General features: G+C 38.0%; 1 protein-coding gene across 2 annotated transcripts in view; it reads right to left on the reverse strand.

Moving 5' to 3' along the window:
- Positions 1 to 18,728, reverse strand: part of DYNC2H1 (dynein cytoplasmic 2 heavy chain 1) — a 453,597-nt gene extending 434,869 nt beyond the window's left edge. For both annotated transcript variants that reach the window (XM_056794452.1, XM_016433898.2), the window contains exons 1-4: positions 18,357 to 18,728; positions 7,294 to 7,464; positions 3,090 to 3,225; positions 1,848 to 1,966 (exon numbers count right to left, since the gene is read on the reverse strand). In XM_056794452.1, coding sequence (XP_056650430.1) covers positions 1,848 to 1,966; positions 3,090 to 3,225; positions 7,294 to 7,464; positions 18,357 to 18,551 — 621 coding nt within the window. In that variant the 5' untranslated portion in view covers positions 18,552 to 18,728. The remainder of the gene's footprint in view (positions 1 to 1,847; positions 1,967 to 3,089; positions 3,226 to 7,293; positions 7,465 to 18,356) is intronic.
- Positions 18,729 to 23,332: the final 4,604 nt, after the last annotated feature.

Here is a 23,332-nt window from a genome sequence, read left to right on the forward strand (position 1 = left end):
TCTTTCAAAAGCTTGATGTAAATCTGTTCAAATGAGAATTAAAAAAAAATAGGTAGGTGGTACAGTACATAGAGTGCTGGCCCTGGACTCAAGAAGTTCAAATCTAGACTGGGACATTTAGTATGTGACCCTGGACAAGTCTCTTAACCCTGTTTGCCTCCGTTTTCTCATCTGTAAAGAAAATTGGAGAAGGAAATGGCAAACCACACAGTGTCTTTGTCAAGAAAATCTTTAATGGGGTCACAATGAATCAAACATGACTGAAATGGCTTAACAATAACCAAATAGCAATAATACTACTAGTGCTATCTCCTTCACTTTGTAAACTGAAAAGATCTATATAAATATAAATCCTTATTCTTGGACCCTTGAGAAAAATTTATTTTAGGTAATGTCTAAAGAAGAGTTCAATTATGAAAATGCTGCTAATTACCATCAGATAAAACTTATATCTTTTATCATTGTATTATAATTATACTTTTCTGTAAGAGAAAAATGTTTTTGTGTTGCTAAAGAGTGTAGTGGTAATATAATAATAACTAGCATTTATATAATGCTTTAAGGTTGGTCAAGCACTTGTTTTATCCTGATAACACCTCCACGTAGGTAGGTGCTATTATTATCCCCATTTTACAAATGAAGTAACTGAAGCAGATAGAGGTTAAATGATTTGTCCAGGGTAAGACAGGTATTCTGTCTAAGGCCAAATTTGAACTCGGGATTTCCTGAATCCAGGTCTAGATCTCTATCCACTGTACTCCCTAGCTGCCTGCCCCACCCTCCTTCTCTTCTTAAATATATGTATACATATATTATATAGGTATGTAAGAATATATATATAATACATTAAGTTCCTGGTTTCTTTCAAAATTCAGATCAAGACACTTAATACATAAAATTTGTCCTGATGCCCATCAGCTACTAGTACTTTCCCTCTCAAAATTTCCTTATATTAATTTTTTAATATATTCTACAAGTCCAGAGCGGTTACCCAAAGTCACACAGCTAGTAAGTGACAGAGGTAAGATTCAAACTTACATTACTGACTCCAAAAGCAATGCTCTAATATTTTTTAACGTGACTTTAGTTTATAATTGTCTACTTTATCCTTTCTTACAGGACTATATTATGAATCATATTTATGAGAAATTTTGTAAGAATGGTACACAATGGGGAGAACAACTTATATAACAAAAACAACATTGTTAAGACAAACAACCAAGACTAATAACACAGAGATCAATGCAATGACTAACCATATTTCTAGAGGATTAATGATAAAGAATGTCCCACATCCATTTACAGAGAAGTGAAGGATTAAATATACAAATTAAGTCTTATTTTTAGACATTGCCAATGTGGAATTTTTTGTTTGATTATTTGTATTAGTTATAAGGATTTTGTTTTTGTTTTCGCTTCTGGGGGTGGTGGGAGATGGAGTAGAAGGGAAAGAAAAAATGCTTGTCAATTAAAAAAATTAATTTAAAAAAGTATAATAGTTACTGGAATATAAACTTTTAACTAGAAAAGTTTCTTAGAACTATTTCAGTACATTTTCCAGTAAGTTTAAAAGGTACATTAAAACAATTTACTTGGTAAATCCAACTATACCTGAGGATTTTGCTTGAAGAAGTATGGTGATGATTTTTAAAACTGAGATAAACCTATTTCTAATATTATTATTAATTATTAATATTTCTAATAAATGAAGTAAATTTATTTTCTAATAAATTTGCACATTGTCATTCACAACTAGCTTATATTTCTCTTCATCTGTCTCTTGGATATAAATTGTAGCCTGAGGTATTTGCATAGAACCTAAAAAACAACTTATCAAGAACACATACTCTTGCAACTGCCTCAAAAAGTTCTTTAAAATAAGTGGCCCTCTCTTTGTTCATCTGTTTACTTCCACGATGTGCTTGCTCTATCCAAAACTGGAACTCATCACTTGGTGTAAGAATACCTAAAAAATAAAATAAGTAAAGGAAAAAAGAAAAAAGAATAACAAATCATCAAGGGGAAAAAAGACCACTCAAAAACATCTAGGTTTATTCCCTGATTTCAACTATATTTGGAACTAAATTATTCATCAGACATGGAGAAGTACTATAACTCTTCAAATGTATTAAAAAAGGAGTTTTCACAATCTCCTTCACTCATAGCATGAAGAAAACTTGCTAGAATCTAACTTAAATCCTTGCAACCTTATTTAGATGTACTAGTGAAGTATTAAATATGTTTTTTTAATAACAATGCTACAGAACTCACATATCAAGCTCACACATCCACTGTGACCTCTAGTTGTTTTTATTCTTATAAATTCTTAAGTGGTCAAACTTGTTTTTTCAATATATTCAAATATGAATAAACATATCCCAAATCTATCCTTCTAAAATGTAATTCTATTTGATTCTAACCCCTTTTTAAAAATTTTTAATTAGCATTCAAGCAATTTTTTTTAATTAGCATTCAAACAAATTTCAAATTAATTGTGTATATCTACTCAAAATAGCTATAGGTAATCATGAGTAAATTTAATGTTAAATTGCCTCCAGAACTAAATAATTCTTTGCTAGAAAATTAGGTTCATTCCTTCTTTCATTTCTTCTGATTTCAAAACATATCTACCTTATTACTAAGGAGTGACTTAAGCAAGGAGGAGAATAGCACCCATTAATTTCAATAATGATTTTTACATTAAACACCTAAAACCTAAGGCATTTCTTCTTTCAGAAAGAGTTATAAACCAAAATTAGACACCTTAAATTTGGATATTATTGCTCATATGTATAGTAATTCTCTCTAGTATAACTGGAGATGAAATATTTGTATTAAAATACAGTTTTAAGGCAAAAGTTTTTTGTCTTATAGCTCTACAAAATTCATATGACATTTCAATACCACACACATACACATATATATGTGTATATATATATATGTATATATATATACAGTTATTATTCTTTAACATAAAGAAGCTTAGAATCAGTCGGGCATCATCAAGCTAAAAAGAGTTCTACAGAGAAAGATAAGAATGTATTAATGAGGATCATTGAAATATGCCTAAAGTAAGCTTTAATATATACCTCGTATGTCATCCTCCTTGAGTTTCATTTTTGATAAATTGGTATCTGATCTTCGTAACACAATACCCAACCCTGCTTCTAACTCACTCAAAAGATTCTGCAGTTTGGGATCAAAGTTTTTGCTCCATTCTTGATCCTAAATAAAAACAAATAATAGGAATTTTTGGATATGCTGTTGTTAAAACATCACATTCTCTTAAAACCAAAAAGAAATTATATTCCATTGTTTCCTGGTTATTATATTGTTGATGATATTTTCATTTTTTTTTAATTTTTCAATTAACAAACATTTAATCTTCTTCCCTCCAACCTCCTCTTCCCCACTGGATTAAACAGAGGTGGGGACTTACATAACAAGTATGTAGAATTAAGCAGAAAACATATTCACTCTTTGCAGATGACATGATGGTCTACTTAACGAATCCTAGAGATTCAACCAAAAAGCTAATTGAAATAATCAACAACTTTAGCAAAGTTGCAGGATACAAAATAAACCCACATAAATTATCAGCTTTTCTATATATCTCCAACACAGCTCAGCAGCAAGAACTAGAAAGAGAAATCCCATTCAAAATCACCTTAGACAAAATAAAATACCTAGGAATCTATCTCCTGAGACAAACACAGGAACTATATGAACACAACTACAAAACACTCTCCACACAACTAAAAATAGACTTGAGCAATTGGAAAAACATTAACTGCTCATGGATAGGATGAGCCAATATAATAAAAATGACCATCCTACCCAAACTTATTTATCTATTTAGTGCCATACCCATTGAACTACCAAAATACTTCTTCACTGATTTAGAAAAAACCATAACAAAGTTCATTTGGAAGAACAAAAGATCAAGGATATCCAGGGAAATAATGAAAAAAAACACATATGATGGGGGCCTTGCAGTCCCTGACCTAAAACTATATTACAAAGCAGCAGTCATCAAAACAATTTGGTACTGGCTAAGAAACAGAAAGGAAGATCAGTGGAATAGACTGGGGGAAAGGGACCTCAGCAAGACAGTATACGATAAACCCAAAGATCCCAGCTTTTGGGACAAAAATCCACTATTCAATAAAAACTGCTGGGAAAATTGGAAGACAGTGTGGGAGAGACTAGGAATAGATCAACACCTCACACCCTACACCAAGATAAATTCAAAATGGGTGAGTGACTTAAACATAAAGAAGGAAACCATAAGTAAATTGGGTAAACACAGAATAGTATACATGTCAGACCTTTGGGAGGGGAAAGGCTTTAAAACCAAGCAAGACATAGAAAGAATCACAAAATGTAAAATAAATAATTTTGACTACATCAAACTAAAAAGCTTTTGTACAAACAAAACCAATGTAACTAAAATCAGAAGGGAAACAACAAATTGGGAAAAAATCTTCATAGAAACCTCTGACAAAGCTTTAATTACTCATATTTATAAAGATCTAAATCAATTGTACAAAAAATCAAGCCATTCTCCAATTGGGCAAGGGACATGGATAGGCAGTTCTCAGATAAAGAAATCAAAACTATTAACAAGCACATGAAGAAGTGTTCTACATCTCTTATAATCAGAGAGATGCAAATCAAAACAACTCTGTGGTATCACCTCACACCTAGCAGATTGGCTAACATAACAGCAAAGGAAAGTAATGAATGCTGGAGGGGATGTGGCAAAGCAGGGACATTAATTCATTGCTGGTGGAGTTGTGAACTGATCCAACCATTCTGGAGGGCAATTTGGAACTATGCCCAAAGGGGGACAAAAGAATATCTACCCTTTGACCCAGCCATAGCACTGCTGGGTCTGTACCCCAAAGAGATAATGGACACAAAGACTTGTACAAAAATATTCATAGCTGCGCTCTTTGTGGTGGCCAAAAACTGGAAAACGAGGGGATGCCCATCAATTGGGGAATGGCTGAGCAAATTGTGGTATATGTTGGTGATGGAATACTATTGTGCTAAAAGGAATAATAAAGTGGAGGAGTTCCATGGAGACTGGAACAACCTCCAGGAAGTGATGCAGAGCGAGAGGAACAGAACCAGGAGAACATTATACACAGAGACTAATACACTGTGGTATAATCGAACGTAATGGACTTCTCCATTAGTGGCGGTGTAATGTCCCTGAACAATTTGCAGGGATCTAGGAGAAAAAAACACTATTCATAAGCAAAGGATAAACTATGGGAGTGGAAACACCGAGGAAAAGCAACTGCCTGAACACAGTGGTTGAGGGGACATGACAGAGGAGAGACTCTAAATGAACACTCTAATGCAAATATTTTCAACATAGCAATGGGTTCAAATCAAGAAAACATGTAATGCCCAGTGGATTTACACGTCGTCTAAAGGGGGTGGGGGGAGGAAAAGAAAATGATCTTTGTCTTTAATGAATAATGCTTGGAAATGATCAAATAAAATATAAAAAAAAGAAAGAAAAAAGAAAAAAAAGAAAACATATTCACACTTTCCATGTCTATAAATATGGTTCTTCATCTCAGGTCCATAGTAGCATGTATGTAACAAAAAAATGTTGACACTTCCCCTTTCTCAGTACGGAGGTGACATGAAGAATATGTCAGCAAATACAATCTCTGCATCTCTTTGTATTGCTTAAATGTTTTTGTTACAAAGAAAGGGGGGAAATGACTTGCATTTAACCACTAAAGGCAAGAATAAAATTTTTAAATAATTTTTAAAAGCATATTGAATGAATTTAAACAAAGGATCATATATAGTTAATGCTGGAAGGGGCCTCAGAGGTCATAACCCTGGGCAAGTCACTTAACCCTGTTTGCCTGAGTTTCCTCATCTGTAAAATGATCTAGAGAAGGAAAAAAAGAAATAACAAACTACCCCAGGATCTGCACCATGAAAACTTCAAAACACAGTGACAAGGAAATAGGCAGGACTGAAAAATTCAACCATAAAACTGCATAAAAAGCTATCCTGTGGCCCATGTCTTATCCACTATACCACATACTGTTAATCAATTCCTGGTTTGAAATTTTCCTCAGATGTGTACCAGCTACTGTACCATGAAAAATTCTCTTAAGCTTATAGTACCTTGATTTCCTCATCTGCAAAATAGGAATAATAACACTACTACAACTACCCACCTCAAGAAAGTATTATAGGGACAGCTATGTGGCACAGTAGATACCTTCAGGCCTGGAGACAAGAGGTCTTGAGTTTATATCTGACCTCAGATACTCCCTAGCTGTTTGACCTGGACAGGTCACTTAATACCATTTGCCTAGCCCTTAACCTTTTGTCTTAGAGTTGTTTGTAAGCCAGAAAACAAAGATTTTTCAAAAGGGGATCGGGGGATTATGAGGAAAGTGCTTTGAAAACCTTAAAGTACTCTAAAAATGTGCGTTTTGCATATGTATATATTTACATACAAGCATATACATGTATGTTGATATACATATGAGCCTACATAGATATATGTATATGTGCAAACATGGGTGTATTTGTAGTGTATATGTATGTATGTATTCTGAACCTGACATTTCCATTTGGACATAAAGCTACAAAAATCCCCAGGATACTATTACACAAAAGAAGATTCTCACCCATGGTTCAACCTTCTAGATAATATCTACTACATAGCAGGAAATTTTCATTTAAGTTTTCCCCCATTTCTCTATTTGGCAATGTAAAACTTACCTTAGAAATTAACTTGGGGGGGAGGGGGGCAGCTGGCTGGCTCAGTGGATTGAGAGCCAGGCCTAGAGATGGGAGGTCCTGGGTTTCCAATCTGGCCTCAGACACTTCCCAGCTGTGTGACCCTGGACAAGTCACTTAACCCCCACTGCCTAGCCCTTACCACTCTTCTGCCTTGGAACCAATACACAGTATTGACTCTAAGACAGAAGGTAAGGGTTTAAAAAAAATTTAACTATGACAGAGGTGAAAAGTCTAAGAATAAAAATGAAATAATAACTATTAACACTAATTAAAATGCTTAAATATCCAAAAGTATATTTCTCAAATCATCCAGCTAATAAAAGAGACCACCTAAAGGAAAGGGACAAGACTTGTTAATACACAATTATAGGGAAAGAAATCAGACTGGCAACTGAACTGCAAGTTTCAGATCATTGCCTGGAGGATTCCGAAAATAAGATATAGCACTGGGTGATACAATCAGAAAAATACCAATCATATAACCACTAAAGTGAATTAATTACTCACCTTTAACAACATTGGTGCAAATACTTGCCGTACTGCTTGATAAAGAGAATTAATAGGTGAATCTAACATAGATGATACAAGAATGTTATTATGGACATTATCATCTGTAATGACTTCAGGTCGAAGTTTAAAAAACACCAACACTTTATCTTTTGTGTCTCCAACATCAATCTAAAGGGATCAAAGAGAGGAATTTAAATATTATTTTCATAGTTATTGTATTTTAAGTAATTTTTTCTAAAATCTATGTAATCACAATGATACCCCTTGGAGAAAAGAACTGTATTTAAATAAAATTCAAGAGTCAATCTATTTCTGCCTCTAACAAATCTATGAAATTGTATCCCTCCATTTTTTATATTATTGTACATGACCTATAATTTCAACTATGTGAAATTCTCACTGTGGAAATTCCCTCTGCCAAAGCAGATCAGAAAATCTTCTCTAATTTTCACTGACAATATTAGAAAGTTCCCAGGAATTACAGATTCCTAGATCTAAAATTAGAAGGAGGCTTCTGGGCCCCCTAGGTCAACTCTTTCATTTTATAGAAGAGGAAACTAAGGTTCAGGGAGGTAACATCCTTGGCCCAAAGTGATATAGGTATTGAGACTTAAGAAGCAGGACTTGAACTGGAGACTTCTGAATAGAGGATCCAATGATCCTCTTTCCCTGGTCACATAGCTAGTACCTCTATGCCATGACCCTTTTCCATTACAGTATATGTTAGATATCACAAAATCAGAATAAAGACTCTTCATGTTCTCTTCCTCTGTAAATGTAATCTACTCTAGAAAATCACTTGCTAAAAGCCTTTCCCCTTCTCATATTTTTAAATATGTGAGAAATCAGGCATGGATCATAAGTGCTAATATCCCCTTAGTTGCCTTGGTTAAGTTTAAATACTCTTGTTGCAAAATGAGCCCAGATGAGATTAAATATTATAAATCTGTAATGGACCTAGTCTGTCCTTTTCACAACTTTCCTCAGCTTGACTCAACAGTCCATGAGAAGTAGTGAAAATAGATGGAATGATTCAAAGACAGGATTTCACAAAGCATGATCCTGGTCAAGAGAACAAGGGACTAAGGAAACAAGAAAGCCCAGGCAGTTAGTTAGTCAATAAACAGTTATTTTTTTTTTATTCCAAGAGTAATTTATTGAACCAGAGCTGGTACTTTGTTCCATGTGGCTCAGAAGTCACCCCTTTTTCTACCTTTAGCTAACAACTCTCTGCCCAATAAGAATACTATTCTTATTCCCTTGGCCAGTTGGATCCCAGGGGGCTTCATTTAGTTTGAAGATAATCTCTCAAGGGGCACAGTGGGTCAAGTCCTCTGGTTGGGGATGCAGCCATGCTGGTGTTACTTTGGACTTTATTAGGCCACTAGTCAAAGCCTCCCCCTGCCTCAACCTGCAAGAATATGCCAGGTATAAAGGTGCCAGAGATAGCTTGGTGCCATAGTAGATAGAGCCCTGGGCCTAGAGTCAGGAAGATCTGAACTCAAATCTGGCCTCAGATACTTAGCTGTGTGAATATAGGCAAGTCACTTAACCCTGTTCACTTCAGTTTTCTCTTGTATAAAATGAGCTGGAAAAGGGAATGGCAAACCTCCAATGAGATCACAATGAGTCAGACATGCCTGAAAAATAGTCAACAAAGTGAACCAAACACTGTACAGAGTACTGGGAATACAAGTTAGAAAAAGAAAATAAATCCCTGCCCTCAAGGAGCTTGCAATCTAATGGGGAAAGACAGCACACTAAAAAATGCTGAAAAGGGGACAGAGGAGTTCTGAAGGGTGAAGATGAGGGTAGAAATTGGAGTCCAGTCCAAAGAATTCTGCTAGTCCTCCAATCAATGACACCAAGGAAATCCCTAATGATGAGGAGTTTCCAGGTCACTAGAGTAAGGGACAGTATACAATTGAACTGGCTCAGCAAGGAAGAAGGAAGAAGAGTATGGCCACAGCAGGAGTGTTGGCTGGAGGAATTACCAAGGGACAGAGAGGCCAGAAATCACCATTCAAAATAAGTAGGTTGAAGAGGACTGAAATATAGGAAGGAATAAAACTATAGGAGATTATAACCAGACAAAGGAATTTCAGCATTCTTGATCACTGAGGGGAACAAGCATTCCCATGTGTACCTATGAGATGGAGGAGGCACTCCTGAAAACTGAACAGCCTGAAGAGCAGGGAGGTTAGTGTAGGAGACAACAATACCATCTGTATGTCTAAGTCCCCTAGTACAAGAGAAGAAGTTGGCATGGAAAGGAATGCTATTGAGGCAGACACTGAACTAAATGAGAAAACTTAAGAATGTCCTGGGGGTAGGAAGATTACAACCATCTGGAAAAATTACTGAACAACAGTTGTAAAAGGGAAAATGTAGAAGTGACAATGGGGAGCAAGGAATTTTCTGATTTCTGGGACCACTGTTAAGGGTAAATTTAGGGTTGAAACTGAATATAAGTTTAGTTGGTCGCCAGGGATTTAATTTCTAAATCCCAATGAAACACTCAAGTCAGAATGGAATTTTATGGTGGTTTATTTATAATAGGAAGAAGAAACTAAGAAAGAGAAAGGAAAAAAATTTAAACTGCTCCAGTTCGGGCTGAGCCAGGCCTCCCCAGAAAGCCAACGAAAAGGGGAGTCAGTCTTATCACTCACCACATGACCTTCTCAAGGAAGCCATCTGAGGGGCTCTTCCAGGCTCGAGTTCCAGGGTCAACTCCACCAAAGCTCCCTCCCCACAGGAAGTGACACAAAATATAAAGGCAGTTCTTTACATCACTTCCTGTGTCTCACATGTGCCAACGGTGGCTTAAGCTTGGTTTAGGACAGCCCAAGGGTCAGTCAGTTGGTTCTGATTTGTCACTTGCTAGCACATGCCAGTCATAGGCCTTCCTCCCTAACACTTAATCCTTAAGTGTGGGTGTATACATTCCTGGGTGCTAGACTAAGCAAAATGGAGAAAATCTAAAATTCACACCAGGGAGAAGATGCCATGAGAGAACAGGAAGGATTAGGGCCTGGGATGCAGCATCAGCTAGGGACAGCCAGGTCTCAGTGAGTGCAAGAAGATGGAAGATGCAATAGAAGAAGAGGTCAGAAACAAAGGGAAAGCTTGCTAACTGTGGAAGAGTAATTCCAAAGAGCACCGAGGAAGACACTAGCAGATTTAGAGTGGAATCCTAAAGGATGGAGAGAGATAATGAGTGCAGGAAGGGCCAAGAGAGTTTGGGCAGTGGGCTTTTTAACAGTTAAGTATTCACTAATACAAAAAAAAAAACAGACTAAAAGGAAGTAGGAATTTGCTACCCCTAGGGAAAATCAGTTCAAGCAGATTATAAATGGATGACAATAGGTCTACAAATTAGTTCAAGTGAATATGTTATTGAAGATTTGGGTTCTGTCCTATGAATTTCCATAGGTAGCTTCATGGTCCTTTTGAAGACAGAACATCCCAAACAATGGCCTGACTGATGAGTCCTGGGGCAGTCCCTGAAAGTCCTGCCAAAGCCCCAGTCATTACCTGGTTGGCATGGACATGGAGCTATTGTCATTATCGATAAGAACAGATAATCACGAAGACATTCACAGACCTACCTCATTTTGTATTTTAACTCTTCCTTCTGGTGCCATCTTTGAAAGAGCTTATTCAGCTGCTTCTCATGCTAAGCCCCTGAAAGGTAAGCTCCCCTCCACTGCCTTTCCTGGTTTTATAGTACTTCAGCCTCCTCTGAAAGAAGCTTGTTAAAATTGTATTTTAACTACTAAAAGTAGTTCAAAACATATCTCCTACAGAACTGTGATATAGGGTATCTCTCTCTAGTACAAAGAGGATTTTCATAAAAGCAATCTCACCCCAAGTACCTTATGTTTTCCACCTACTATAATATCATTTCCATGTATCCCACCTCCAAAATGTCCTATAAAGATATTTTATGCATCACACTTTTTAATCAAGGTGACACATGAATTAAACTAGATTCCTTTAAATTAGGCCTGTTTTAAGTAGGACAATTAATGGTACTTTTTTCAGTATCTGAAAAATATACAAGTTCAAAGAAAAAGTTTTGTAGTTCAGTTCCCACAATCTTTTGGTTTCCACTTCCCCAAAAGGAAATGCTACCCTTTTGAAAGCTTTAAAACAAAATGACAATTGTGAAGGAAGAGACAACCTGTGAGAATGACCATGGTCACTTTTCTCCTATTTTTCTTGGTTCCAGTCATGAATTTTCATACACTGAGACAACTGATGATTTTCCCTTTCTTTGTATCACCCAGCACTAAGCACAGTGCTTGGCAAATAGTAAACACTAATTAATGTTTATTTTCTCATTAATTGATGCCATAGTTTTATAACACAAGCTTTCATACTTCTAAGTTCTGGCTTTTTAATAAATAGATCACTGGCATAAAAGTAATGTTGGCCAAAGGTATTCATATTTTAAAACTTAATCTAGAATATTTACTTTAAAAGATAATGTGGTTAACTGTTTAATGATGGAAATCAATGGTCTTTTCTCAACCTCCTTCACTTCCCTTGACCAAGTTTGGGTTTTGATACTATTAACCACCTCCTCCTCCTCCTGGGCCCTCTTTCTTCCCCTGGTTTCCCTGATTAGGCCTTTTTCTCTTCAATCTTCTTGGCTATTTCCTGACCCACCTCCTGCCTCCCAGTGCTCTCCAGGATTATGTCCCAAATCATCTTCTCTCTTATCTTTCCACATAATGTCTTGGTCATTTCCTTACCTCTCATAGGTTCAAGTTACATTTCTATACAGATAATTCACAATTTCATAGAGGCAGCCCTGTCTTGAATTCCAGACATGTACTGTCAACTGCCAACAGAACATTTCTATCTGTATGTCACACAAACATCTCAAATTCATCATCTCTAAGTTAAAACTCATCATTCCCTACCATACCTGTACAGTATCTACCTTTCACTCCAATCTCACTGGTGGCTCCAAGAAGCTCCAGCAAGCACAACAGTCACACCTTGGTCAACCATCTTGATGCCTTAAGGGTAACCAACAAGTCTCAAAGCAGCTGGTGAGTTAGGGTGATGTCTAACCCAGGCATGCAGAGACATCCCCTGCAGAATGGGCAGATGGGAACAATTTGTTCCAATGGCCACAAAACTGGTAGTGCAGAGTGCTTAGAGTTTGGTCCAACATTGAAGACACCAAGGTCATCCACTCATCTGTGGCAGTTGGAGCCATATCCAGTCATCCTGACTTCTGTCTTGTTACTGGTCTTTGAGAACTGTGGATGAGAGTGAAGCTGACAACTGTGTGCAACTCTGCCTCACTGAAATTCAATTTATACATGTGTCAAAAGACATCAAGTGATGTTTTTGGCCCTCTTCTAGTACAAAGGTCCAAAACCAAATCAACTTGAACTTCTACCACATGTACTAAGTTTACTGGAGACCACTCTCCCCTCAGTCACTCAATTTTGAAAGCATAGTCTACTCTTTCTTTCAAGCCCTCAAATTCAATAAATTGACAATTTTTCTGTTCTACTTCTATCACCCCTTTCATATATATTCCTTTCTCTCTACACACACAGAGCCACCATCCTACAATCTAATTCACATCACCAAGCCTATACTAGTGATCTCCCAATTGTTCCCCTACTTCCACTCTCTACCATCTCCAATACAACCTCCACACACCATCAAAATTATTTGGCTCAGTTCTGATACTCAAGTGTGCTTGACATCAATTCCTGGAGAAATTCTTAAGGAGCAGTAAAAGAGATGTAGCAAATAGCTAGAAAGGGAAACACTGACTACAAAGAACCAGTACAGCTTCACCATTCATTCTAATTCCTGCTAAACCAACCTTTTCCTTTTTTTGACAGGATTACTAACCTGGTAACTGAGGGGAATGCTATGGATATACTAACTAGTTGTTAGTAAAGCTTTCAATAAAGTATTTCATATCATTATTACCCAATAATACAATTTGATGGATTCTAAGCTGGTCCAATGGCCAGACTCAAAGAGTAACTGTCAACATGGCAGAAGGTTCCCAGAAAAGTATCCCTGAGACCTATGCTCAGCCCTATGCCATATAACATTTATTATTCTCCTAGATAAAAACATAAGTAGTATGTTCATCAAATGTGGAGATGACACAAAACCAAAAGGGATAGTTAACACACAGGATAACACAATCAAAAAGCATCTTAATAGATTAAATTACTAGAAGGTAAAATTCAATAGGAATAAAGATAAAGTCTTATACTTGGGCACAAAAAATCAATTCCACATATATAACCAGAAGGAGGCATGGATAGACAGCAAAAGTTCTCTAAAAGATAGGGAGATTTTTGTAGACTGCAAGCACAGTGTAAGTCAACAGTGTGATGGGGTACACAAAATGCTAATACAATCTTGAGCTACATTAGGAAAGACACAGAATGCTGCAACAGGAAGAAAGTAATCCCACTGTATTCTGCCCTTATCAGACTTTATGTGATATCGTATTCACTTCAGGACACTATTGCTAGGACATTAATAAATAGAAGAATGCCCACAGGACAACCAGGAATGGTGAAAGTCCTCAAATCCATGACATAAGAAGATAAATTTGTGGAAACTGGCATAGTCAATTTGAATAAAAAAGACTCAAGACATGATGATTCCTAATCTAAAGGGGAAGGTGAGTTTAGACTAGTTCTGTTTGGCCCAACAGGGAAAAACCAAGTGCAATGAGTAGAAGTGGCAGAGGCTGATTCTTTATAACAGGAAAAATTTGCTAACAATTTGAGCTATCCAAAAGATGAATGAACTCCCTCTCCTGGGAGGTTTTCCAATAGAAATTAGACAATCACTTACTAGGTGTGTGATAGAGGAGATTCCTTTGTGTATGGTTTAGATTGAAGTCTCTTCCAACACTTCAATTCTGTGATTCTCAAGATCTTTCAAAGACTCCTTAACTAGCTAGTTTGAAGCCTTCCATGGTCTCATTTCCACACAGTTTCTCAGGTTTAATTCATATAACTAGCCTTCATGAATGTTACACTGCAGGGAAAATGGACCACCAGCTCTTCTGAGAATTGAAGATCCCATCACCCACATCCATATACTCACATAAGCTAGGCCCCAGGATCAAAATGCACCCCTCTTTTCTCCACCTTTCAGTATCCTTGTTTTCCTCCAAGACTCAAGTAAGATACTACTCTCTCTATGAAGTTTTCCCACAGTTGCTAACCTTCTACCAAACTTATTTATGTACAAGTGACCTTCTAGTCAGGCACTTATAAAGTCCTTGGGGACAGCAACTATTTTGTTTTTGTCTATCTCCAGTACCTACCACGATGCCTTGCACAAAATATTTAATAAATGGTGGCTGAATTGCACCCCTTTTTTCTTATAAACTTCCTAGGCACACTTTAGCCTTCTGTTTTGAAACAGCAGCCATACCTAACAATCAAGACTTTTTTTTATAGCATCAAAGCAAAGCATTTCAAAATCACAGCATCTTTTGTCTGAAAAAGATTTTGAAAGTCAAGTGCAACCTGGCTATAGCCTATATAAAGGCATCACTAGTTAAACTAAAGAAAAAGAAAACACTAGCACATATCCTATAGGTTGGCTACTGATGGATTATGTAACCATTTTGCCAGCAGAAAAAGTCACTTGTGAGGGTTCCAAGGAATTTTCAACTCTTCTGTAAAATGTAAAAATAGACAGCAAGTTGTGGTTTTTCTTTCCAAAGGTGCTTAAGCCTCCAAGCTAAAGTTTGAAAAGAAACAAAATCAGAAATGCAAACACTACCTTTTAATACTATTCAAATAACTTCTGTTTTTCCATTTGCTTTTCCTACATACTGTCACATACAACTTTATACCCTGAATCTCATTGTGAAACTCTGCTTAAAGTTTTTGGAGTCATTTTTTTTTCACTCTGAACCACACTTTTCTAAGCAACTGACTTCTCAATAAGTTTGTATAATTAACTGTTCTTAATTAAAAGAAACTGAAAATCACAAAAACTAATAGCAGTATCACAGACTATAGCAAAATCTGGTAGTTATTAAAAAAGTTATTCTATGACTTAACTTCCAGTCAAAGAAACCCAAGTTCAGATCTCAGCTCTGCAAGTTACTGGCTCTGACTATAGGCCACACAGTCTCTGAACCTCAATTTCTTTATCTATAAAATGAGAATAAAAATACTTCTCTAAGAGACCAACTTTAATTCATGAATGGAATCTCCTAAAGTTAAAAGCTATATAGACATGTTGCTATTAACCTCTTCTCCTCTGACAAATGAATATAATACCAGCACTATTACAAGGCTATAGTCAATCAATAAGCATTAATTAAATCCTTACTATTATTACTGTGTCAGGTACAGAGGATAAGACGAAGGTACCCCGCCCTTGAGGCTCACACATTGTTAAAGTGGAGACAGCAAGTACATAATGATGTACATACAAGATATATGCAATATAAACAGAATATAATCTCAAAAAGAAAGCACTAACAATGAAAGAGAACCAGGAAACTGCTCTTGCCCACCTAAGGACAACTAGGTAGTGCAGTGATAGAGCCCAGGGCTTGGAGTCAGTAAGCTCTGAGTTCAAGTCTAGCTGACAATACTAATCATGGGATAATTAATTTGTTTGTCTCAGTTTCCTCATACAGAATCTATCTCTAAGTGTTACTAAAAGGAAAAAAAATGAGATAATATTTCTAAAGCACTTAGCTTATTCTCTTTCTTTTTCCTTTTTTGTAGGTGGGACTTAAGCTGAATCTTGAAAGAGGCCAGGGAAGCCAGGAGGTGGAGCTAAGGAGGCAGAGCATTCCAGGAATTGAGGGCAGCTTGTGTAAAAAAGGTTCAGAGTAGGAAGATGTGTCCTGTGTCAGTTACAGTAAGAAGACCAGAGTAGTTGGACCACAGAGGAAGTGAATAAAGTATAAAAAGACTGGACTAGTAGGAAGGGGACAGGTTGTAAAAGAAGTTAAATACCATGCAAAATATTTTATATTTGATTCTGGAGAGAGTAAACCTTAAAGCCATATATAAATGTAATTTGCTATTTTACAGTAACTTAGAGCCCAGAACTAAAGTCAGGGTGGCATGAGTTCAAATCTTACGTCAGGCATTTACTAGCTACATATGTGACCCTGGGCAAATTCTTTAACCTTTCTGCCTCAGTTTCCTCATCTGTAAAATGAGTGAAGATAATACCTCTGGGGGTTGATGGAAGAAAAAAATTTGATAATACTTGTATGAGATTTTACAACTATTAGAGATCTATATAAAAGCTAGGTATTATAGAATTATAAAGCACTTAGATGTAACAGTGGATAGTGCCAGGCCTGGAGTCAATTTTATCTTCCTGAGTTCAAATTTTATCTCAGATCCTTACTACACTAGCCTTGTGACTTTGGGCAAGTCACTTAACCCTTTTTGCCTCTATTTCCTAATCTGAAAAATGAGCTGGAGAAGGAAATGGTAAACCATTCCAGCATTTTCGCCAAGAAAACCTCAAATGGAGGCCATAAAGAGTGGGACATTAGTGAACCACAAAAATTGAACTATAAAGAGAGGGAGAAAATAATGTAAAAGCAGTACCTTTTAAAAAAAAACTATTTTGAAGAATGGCATGGAATTAATAAGGCAGTTTGTCCTAGAGAATTTAGGCCAGCCTTGGAGACCCCTGCTCTGCATCCTACTCCAGCCTTTGAGGATTAGGTATAATAGGAACCTCAGATAACTTCTTAGTAGCAATTAAAACTAGAAATACAGCCAGGATTTGTAGCTCAGGCTTGTAATCCCTCCTGTCACCGTAGGCAAAGGCTGATGTTACCAGTTCCAGTCTAGTAAAGCGTTCTAAAAACTAAACTGAAACAGGGTTAAAGGCCAATAGGGTGGCTGTCCTCATTAAAGCGTGGCATGCAAAACTCACTCCCTCCCCCAAACCCCTGAGCACTAGGGGCCACCAGACTGCTTTATGAGAGACACACAGGCCCACATCAAAAACAGAGCTATTCAAAGGTTTTGTGCTGGTATGGACACTAGGGGCATTGCATTTTCCCACCCTAGTGGGAATATGAGAACTCAATCTCACAACAACAACAAAAATACACTCTTGCAAATTTCGGAGGAGTTGCTGATTTCTAATGCTGCAGAGGTAGTGTTTCCACACAGGTATTCACTGATTGGAAAGGTTGGGGAGGAAGGAGAGGTGCAGTTTATATGTGGAATCTTGTGGGTTGCAGGCTTATGCTTGGCAAATTCTATATCTTCTAAACATTACCAGGAAATCCTAGGACACCTAGATGGCTTTAGGGCAGTTAGATGGGTACAAGGATAGAGAAATGGTTCTGGATCCGACCTCAAACACATACTAGTTTGTATGACCCTAGGAAATTCATTTAACCTCTATTTGTCTTAATTCGCTAGTGAAGGAAATGGCAAACCACTCTACTATCTTTGCCAAAAAAAACTCCACGAACAATATGGTCCATGGGGTCAAAAAGAGTCGGACACTACTGAACAAAAATGGGAAACCTAATCCTTAACCCATAGTGGAATGTAAGCAGAAAGGATGGTTTCGAAGAAATAGCCCTGCTGAGGGTCTGGTGTTGCAAAAAGTAACTTATCCAGGCTTTCCTACCCTTCAAACAATTCTCAACTGCTGCTGGAACAAGCCCGCCAAAATCCTTAACACAGCCTCAACACAGACACTTAAAATGCTAAGTGAGCTTTGTGGGTATTTCCTCCGGTGGGACAAATTGAATCCTACCCGTCCCCACCCCTGGAGAGCCAGCAAGTCCAGTCCAGGACCACACATCAATTTGCCCCAGGGGGCAAGACAGACTGAATTTTTATTCCAGAGGACTGGAGACCAAGCCCCATCCCAGCGGTGCTCGCACTTCCCAGGCTGGTCCCTTTGCATGCGCACATAGGCACAGCTCCACAGGAGTAAGAAAGGAAAGGCCGCCCGGGACTCCAGGACCTCAGGGCTCCCCAGGCGCAGGCGCACGGGGCTTTGCAGCATCCCAGGCGCTCACGGCTCAGGGCGGTGCGTACCGTGTTGGACAAGGAGATGCCTGTCTCCTGGCGTTGCGCCCGAAGCAGCAACTGATTCCCGTCGTCCAGGAAGTTGTTGACCTCAGAGCAATTGTTTAGGTGCGGCAGCTCGTAGGGCTCCGAGAGTAGCCCGAAGTAGTTTTGGATGGTAGTGAAAATGAAACGCTTCCGAATGTCTGCTGATCCGGTCGCCATGCTCCCAGTGGAAAGAGTGGGAAAGAAGGAAGGAAGGAAGAAGGATCGAGTTCGGAGGGAAGTGTAGGGGACGGATCGGAGATCAGGCCCTCAGACTCCAGGGTGGGGGCCTGAGAGCTTCGCGGTTGCCTAGAGCCGTCGCTATGGCGACCTAATACCACGGCTGCGCAGAATGTGCCTCTAGAACGCGCACGTGGACGAGCGCGTTCGCCGAAAACTGAAGCTGATCGACTACATCGGAACTCTTCAACGGAGCTCTGCAGCTATCGATCTTTGGGGATATTCCCTACCCCCATCTCCGCCTCTTTTTTAATCTCTCCTCTCAATTGGACCATGCTTTCTTCTTTTCAATATTCTTTCTTTCCTTCTTCTTTTCAATATTCCTAGGTGCTTCTAGTCCCCGTATAGTGTCTATGGACGATGTTTGCGTTTAATTTACCTTGCAGTGCTATATAATGAGCAAACCACTAAATGGCCTTGAAAGCAGGGACTGCATAGTGAATGCTTAATTAAGAGATCTAGGTTTTCTTTTCATCTTTTGCACTACCAACTTTTAAAAATACATATATTTTCTCCTTTTTCTTAACGTCACCTAACTTTATATATATATATATATATATATATATATATATATATATATACATATATATATATACACCTATATAAAAAACATTTTTAAAATATGCAAGTTGAAGAAAAAAATATTTTCTTAGATAAGAATAGTCTCCCAGTCTGAGCACCTTCCCAGTCCCACCGTCTATTAAATATATAAAGCATTTAAAAAATAACAGGTCTTGGGAAAAAGAAATTTTCTTGGATACTAGTCCCCCAGTCTCCCCACCCCCCCACCCCCACCCCCGCCCCAACCCCCCACCCCCCCACCCCGTCCGAGCACACCCCACCCAGTCTAATCCTCCCACCCTCCAGTCTGACTCCCCCCCCCCCCAAGTCTGGCAGTCCCCCTCCCTAGTCCTTCCATCCCACCCTCCATCCCCAATCTGGCTGTCTTTCCAGTCGTCAGTCCCACCTACCTCAGGCCCACCCAATCCCGCATGTATTTTATATACCCTTGGTATTTTATATTGTCTTCAAATTCATGGAATTTACTTTTCCATCTCTTCTTGTTGGATTTTGTTGCCCATAAATAGAAATATTTATCTGATTTTGTTTTGTATCCTGTGACTTTGCTAGAGTTAATTATTTCTATTGAATAAAATATTTTACTTTAGAATAGAACAATAGATTTATTAGCATATAGTTGGACAAAATAACTGCTTAACTTTTCTTATTTCTTGGTTAGATTTATCTACTTTTTAGGTATCTATCATTTTAGTATCTATTTCTTTCTATAACCCATGTAACTTTTCCTTTTTTAATCTGGATGATATACCATTTGGTGCGCAGCGGCCACACCCTGGGCAACGGCTTCAACACACCCGCTAAACCTTGTGAAAGTAGCCATCGCCATCCCTTGCTCACCCAGCATGTGAAGACTGCTTCGGCTGAACAGATGGAAGAAACCAATAAGAAGGTTCAACGGCTGAGAGGGCGATGCAGCAAAGCACTGTGGAGTGCTTAGGGCGTGTTGGAGCACAAAGGACAACATGGCCATCCAATGCAGCTGAGGAAGTCTCCAGGTGTAATGACTTTTCGTGCCACTGGACCCGGGCTTCCAATGCCGAGAGAGTGGGACTGTCTCTGTATATCAACTCTTCCACTTAAATCTCCTTCACGCACAAGTGTTTTTGTGCACACTCATCTATCATAGATGAAAGTGCACAAAGACAATCGTCATCCTAAGTTACCGAGAGACTACTACTAGCTAACTAGCATATGTTTAATATTAATATTGTTTCATTTTCTATGGTGCCTTCTATCATTATCATAATTTCCTTCCTTTTCATTTTTGATTAGATCAATTTCTACTTTTGCTGTCTGAGATTGCTATTTCTGCTTTTTTTACTTTACCTGCAGCATCGTTGTTTCTGTTCAAAATTCTTATTTTTACTCTGTGTGTGTGTATGTCCCTGTTTTAAGTGTTTCTTGTCAAGAGCATATTGTGTGACTAGAAGGTTTTTAATCCACTCTGCTATCCTTTTCCATTTTATGGGTAAATTTACCACATAAGGTTTTCTTTCTTTTGGTCTCCAGACATTGGGTTCTATTTTTGCCATGACAATAAAGTCTTCAGTACAATTGAGAGAGGTGGGGAATGAAGAAATATAGGAGGGAATGAGACCAAGGTTACAGAAAGTGAGATAAGCCTTAGTGAAAGGAAGTAACACTTCATCATAGGCAAGAGAAGTGGAAGAGGAAGTGGAATATTTTATTTAAAAGGTTTAGGGCCATCAAAGAGGAAAATCTCATATGTTTCACTATCACGCTCAGAAGAACTTTTGTTTAATTTTTATTATTATGAACCTGACAAATATTTAGATAGGGACATTTTCATATAAGAAGAAAACATTACATATAAGTGGAGCCTCGGGCTTTTTGTGTTCTGAAACATCAGAAGGACATGTGAGCATCCCAGCATTCCTGAGTCAGTTTGTAGCCAGTACAGCATGGATGCCCCAAGGAGCAAGGAGACTTCTTCAGGAATGACCTTTAGACCCCCAGCCCAGGAAGTGGAGACAAGTGATGTGAATCATTTGGTGGTACCAGTGCACTGGGAAAAGTTCCCAGAACTCCATTTCTCATGTGACTGCATTTCTGTAGTACCAGGTTATTAAAGACCCAGGAGACACCAGGAAGTAAGAAGACTAAGCAAGAAGTGTCTAAGATTTCAAAGGTAATATATCCAAGGAACCAAAACATTTTCTGAGTGTATATCTAGGCACCAACAAGGGTAAAGTTGGCCTGTTTTGGACCATCCAGACCAGAGACTATCTTTTTCCCTGTTTTTTCCCCCACACCTTCTTCCCTCCATTTCAGAGCAAAAGAAAACTATTTCATAGGAAAATCTAATGAGAATCAACAGTGAATTTGTATTCATTAAGAAAAAAAGGATGAATGAGTTATATTTTATATTTTTCTGCTTTGCAATTCTGTCCCAAAGAAATATTTCACTTTGTCAATGTATGGCTCTTGCCAGGCCTGTTAGTAAGAAGCAAACTGAATTAAGTTGCTTTTTAGAATATCCCAGAAAGGGCTTAAGTTGAATTAGATGAATTATAATTATCATCAAAGAAAACCCTAGATGTAACACTGTATGTATTTAATATAAATTGTACCCCCTTATTCCATTTGAAAACCCATTTTTGATAGGTATTAGTTCCTCCCTTTGACTAAGAACTGTATGGCTACCTGGTGTGGCATCCTGTTGAACCAAAGTCCCTGTAAGACAAGTGATGTGGCAAAAAATGAGGACCTGGACCAGGCATGAGGTTAAAAGAGAGTCCCAGAGTGGCAAAAACTGGCCTCATAAGAGAGGTGGCCTCATAAGAGAGAAGAAAGAAAGCACTCCCTCTTGCTGAACACTGGTCCCTCTCTTTCCTTTCTCTAGAGAGAGTTTAACATTTGGCCAACTGCTTGTGAACCATTCAGGGTGGCCAGGTGCCTAGATCGTGTGATCTCTCTCTCTCTCTCTCTCTCTCTCTCTCTCTCTCTCTCTCTCTCTCTCTCTCTCTCTCTCTCTCTCTCTCTCTCTCTCTCTCTCTCTCTCTCTCTCTCTCTCTCTCTCTCTCTCCCCCCCCCCCTCTCTTTCTCTCCTCTTTGCAATTTCTACGTGTCCTACTTCATTCAAAATCAGGAAGACATATCATTTCCTTCCACCCTTAAGTATTACCATTTAGCACATTCATAGGTTTTAAGAAATGATGAATATAGAGAATTTAGATAAGCATAGAAAGACTTACATAAGTTACTGAAGAGTACAGTAAGCTGAACCAAGAACAATACACACAAAAACAACAATGAAACAATGAAAAGGTGGGACAATAAAAATGAAACCGAAGGCTATGTAATTATTATGGCCAAGGTTGGCTTCAGGAAGAAGTTGAGAAAATATATCTCACTCCCTTCATTTCTGATGTAGGGGACTATGGGATTGTTATGTTATGTTATGTTATGTTATGTTATGTTATGTTATGTTATGTTATGTTACACTCTCAAGATGTATTTGACATTTTGCTTTTGTTGAATTGCTTTTCCCCCCTCACTTAAAAATTTTTTTTGTTTTAAGAGTTAATTTTCTGGCTCAAGAAAAAAAAATCTATTTGGAAATGCATATGATATAACAACAATAAGTATTAATAAAAAAAATGTAAGGAGGGCAGCAGGGTGGCCCAGCAGATTGAAAGCCAGTCCTAGAGACAGGAAATTCTAGTTTCAAATCTGGCCTCAGACACTTCCTAGCTGTGTGACCCTGGCCACGTCACTTGACCCCCTTTGCCTAGCCCTTACCACTCTTCTACCTTGAAACGAATACACTGTATTGATTCCAAGATGGAAGGTAAAGGTTTAAAAAAATTAAATTTAAATTTAAAATGTAAGGCCTTTAATTAAACTTTAGGTGGATATGAAAATATTTAGAGAGAAGACAACTATCTGCAGGACCTCCTTACCTTTGCATCTCCCTAAGTGTTCAGGGTCTGCACCAAAAGTACCAATGTAATAACCACTTGCAGTTCCTATATCAACAACCAGATGGCAGGTGGGACTCTTCAGCTAAGGGATATATCTGGTCTGACAAAGGTAGATAAAGGCAGCCTAAAGTATCAATTGGCTTGCTTACCAATGAAGGTAGTTTAGCCCCAAGGAAAGGATTAGAAAACAAAAGG

This window comes from Monodelphis domestica, chromosome 4 (assembly GCF_027887165.1).
Source record: "Monodelphis domestica isolate mMonDom1 chromosome 4, mMonDom1.pri, whole genome shotgun sequence".
NCBI lineage: Eukaryota > Metazoa > Chordata > Mammalia > Didelphimorphia > Didelphidae > Monodelphis > Monodelphis domestica.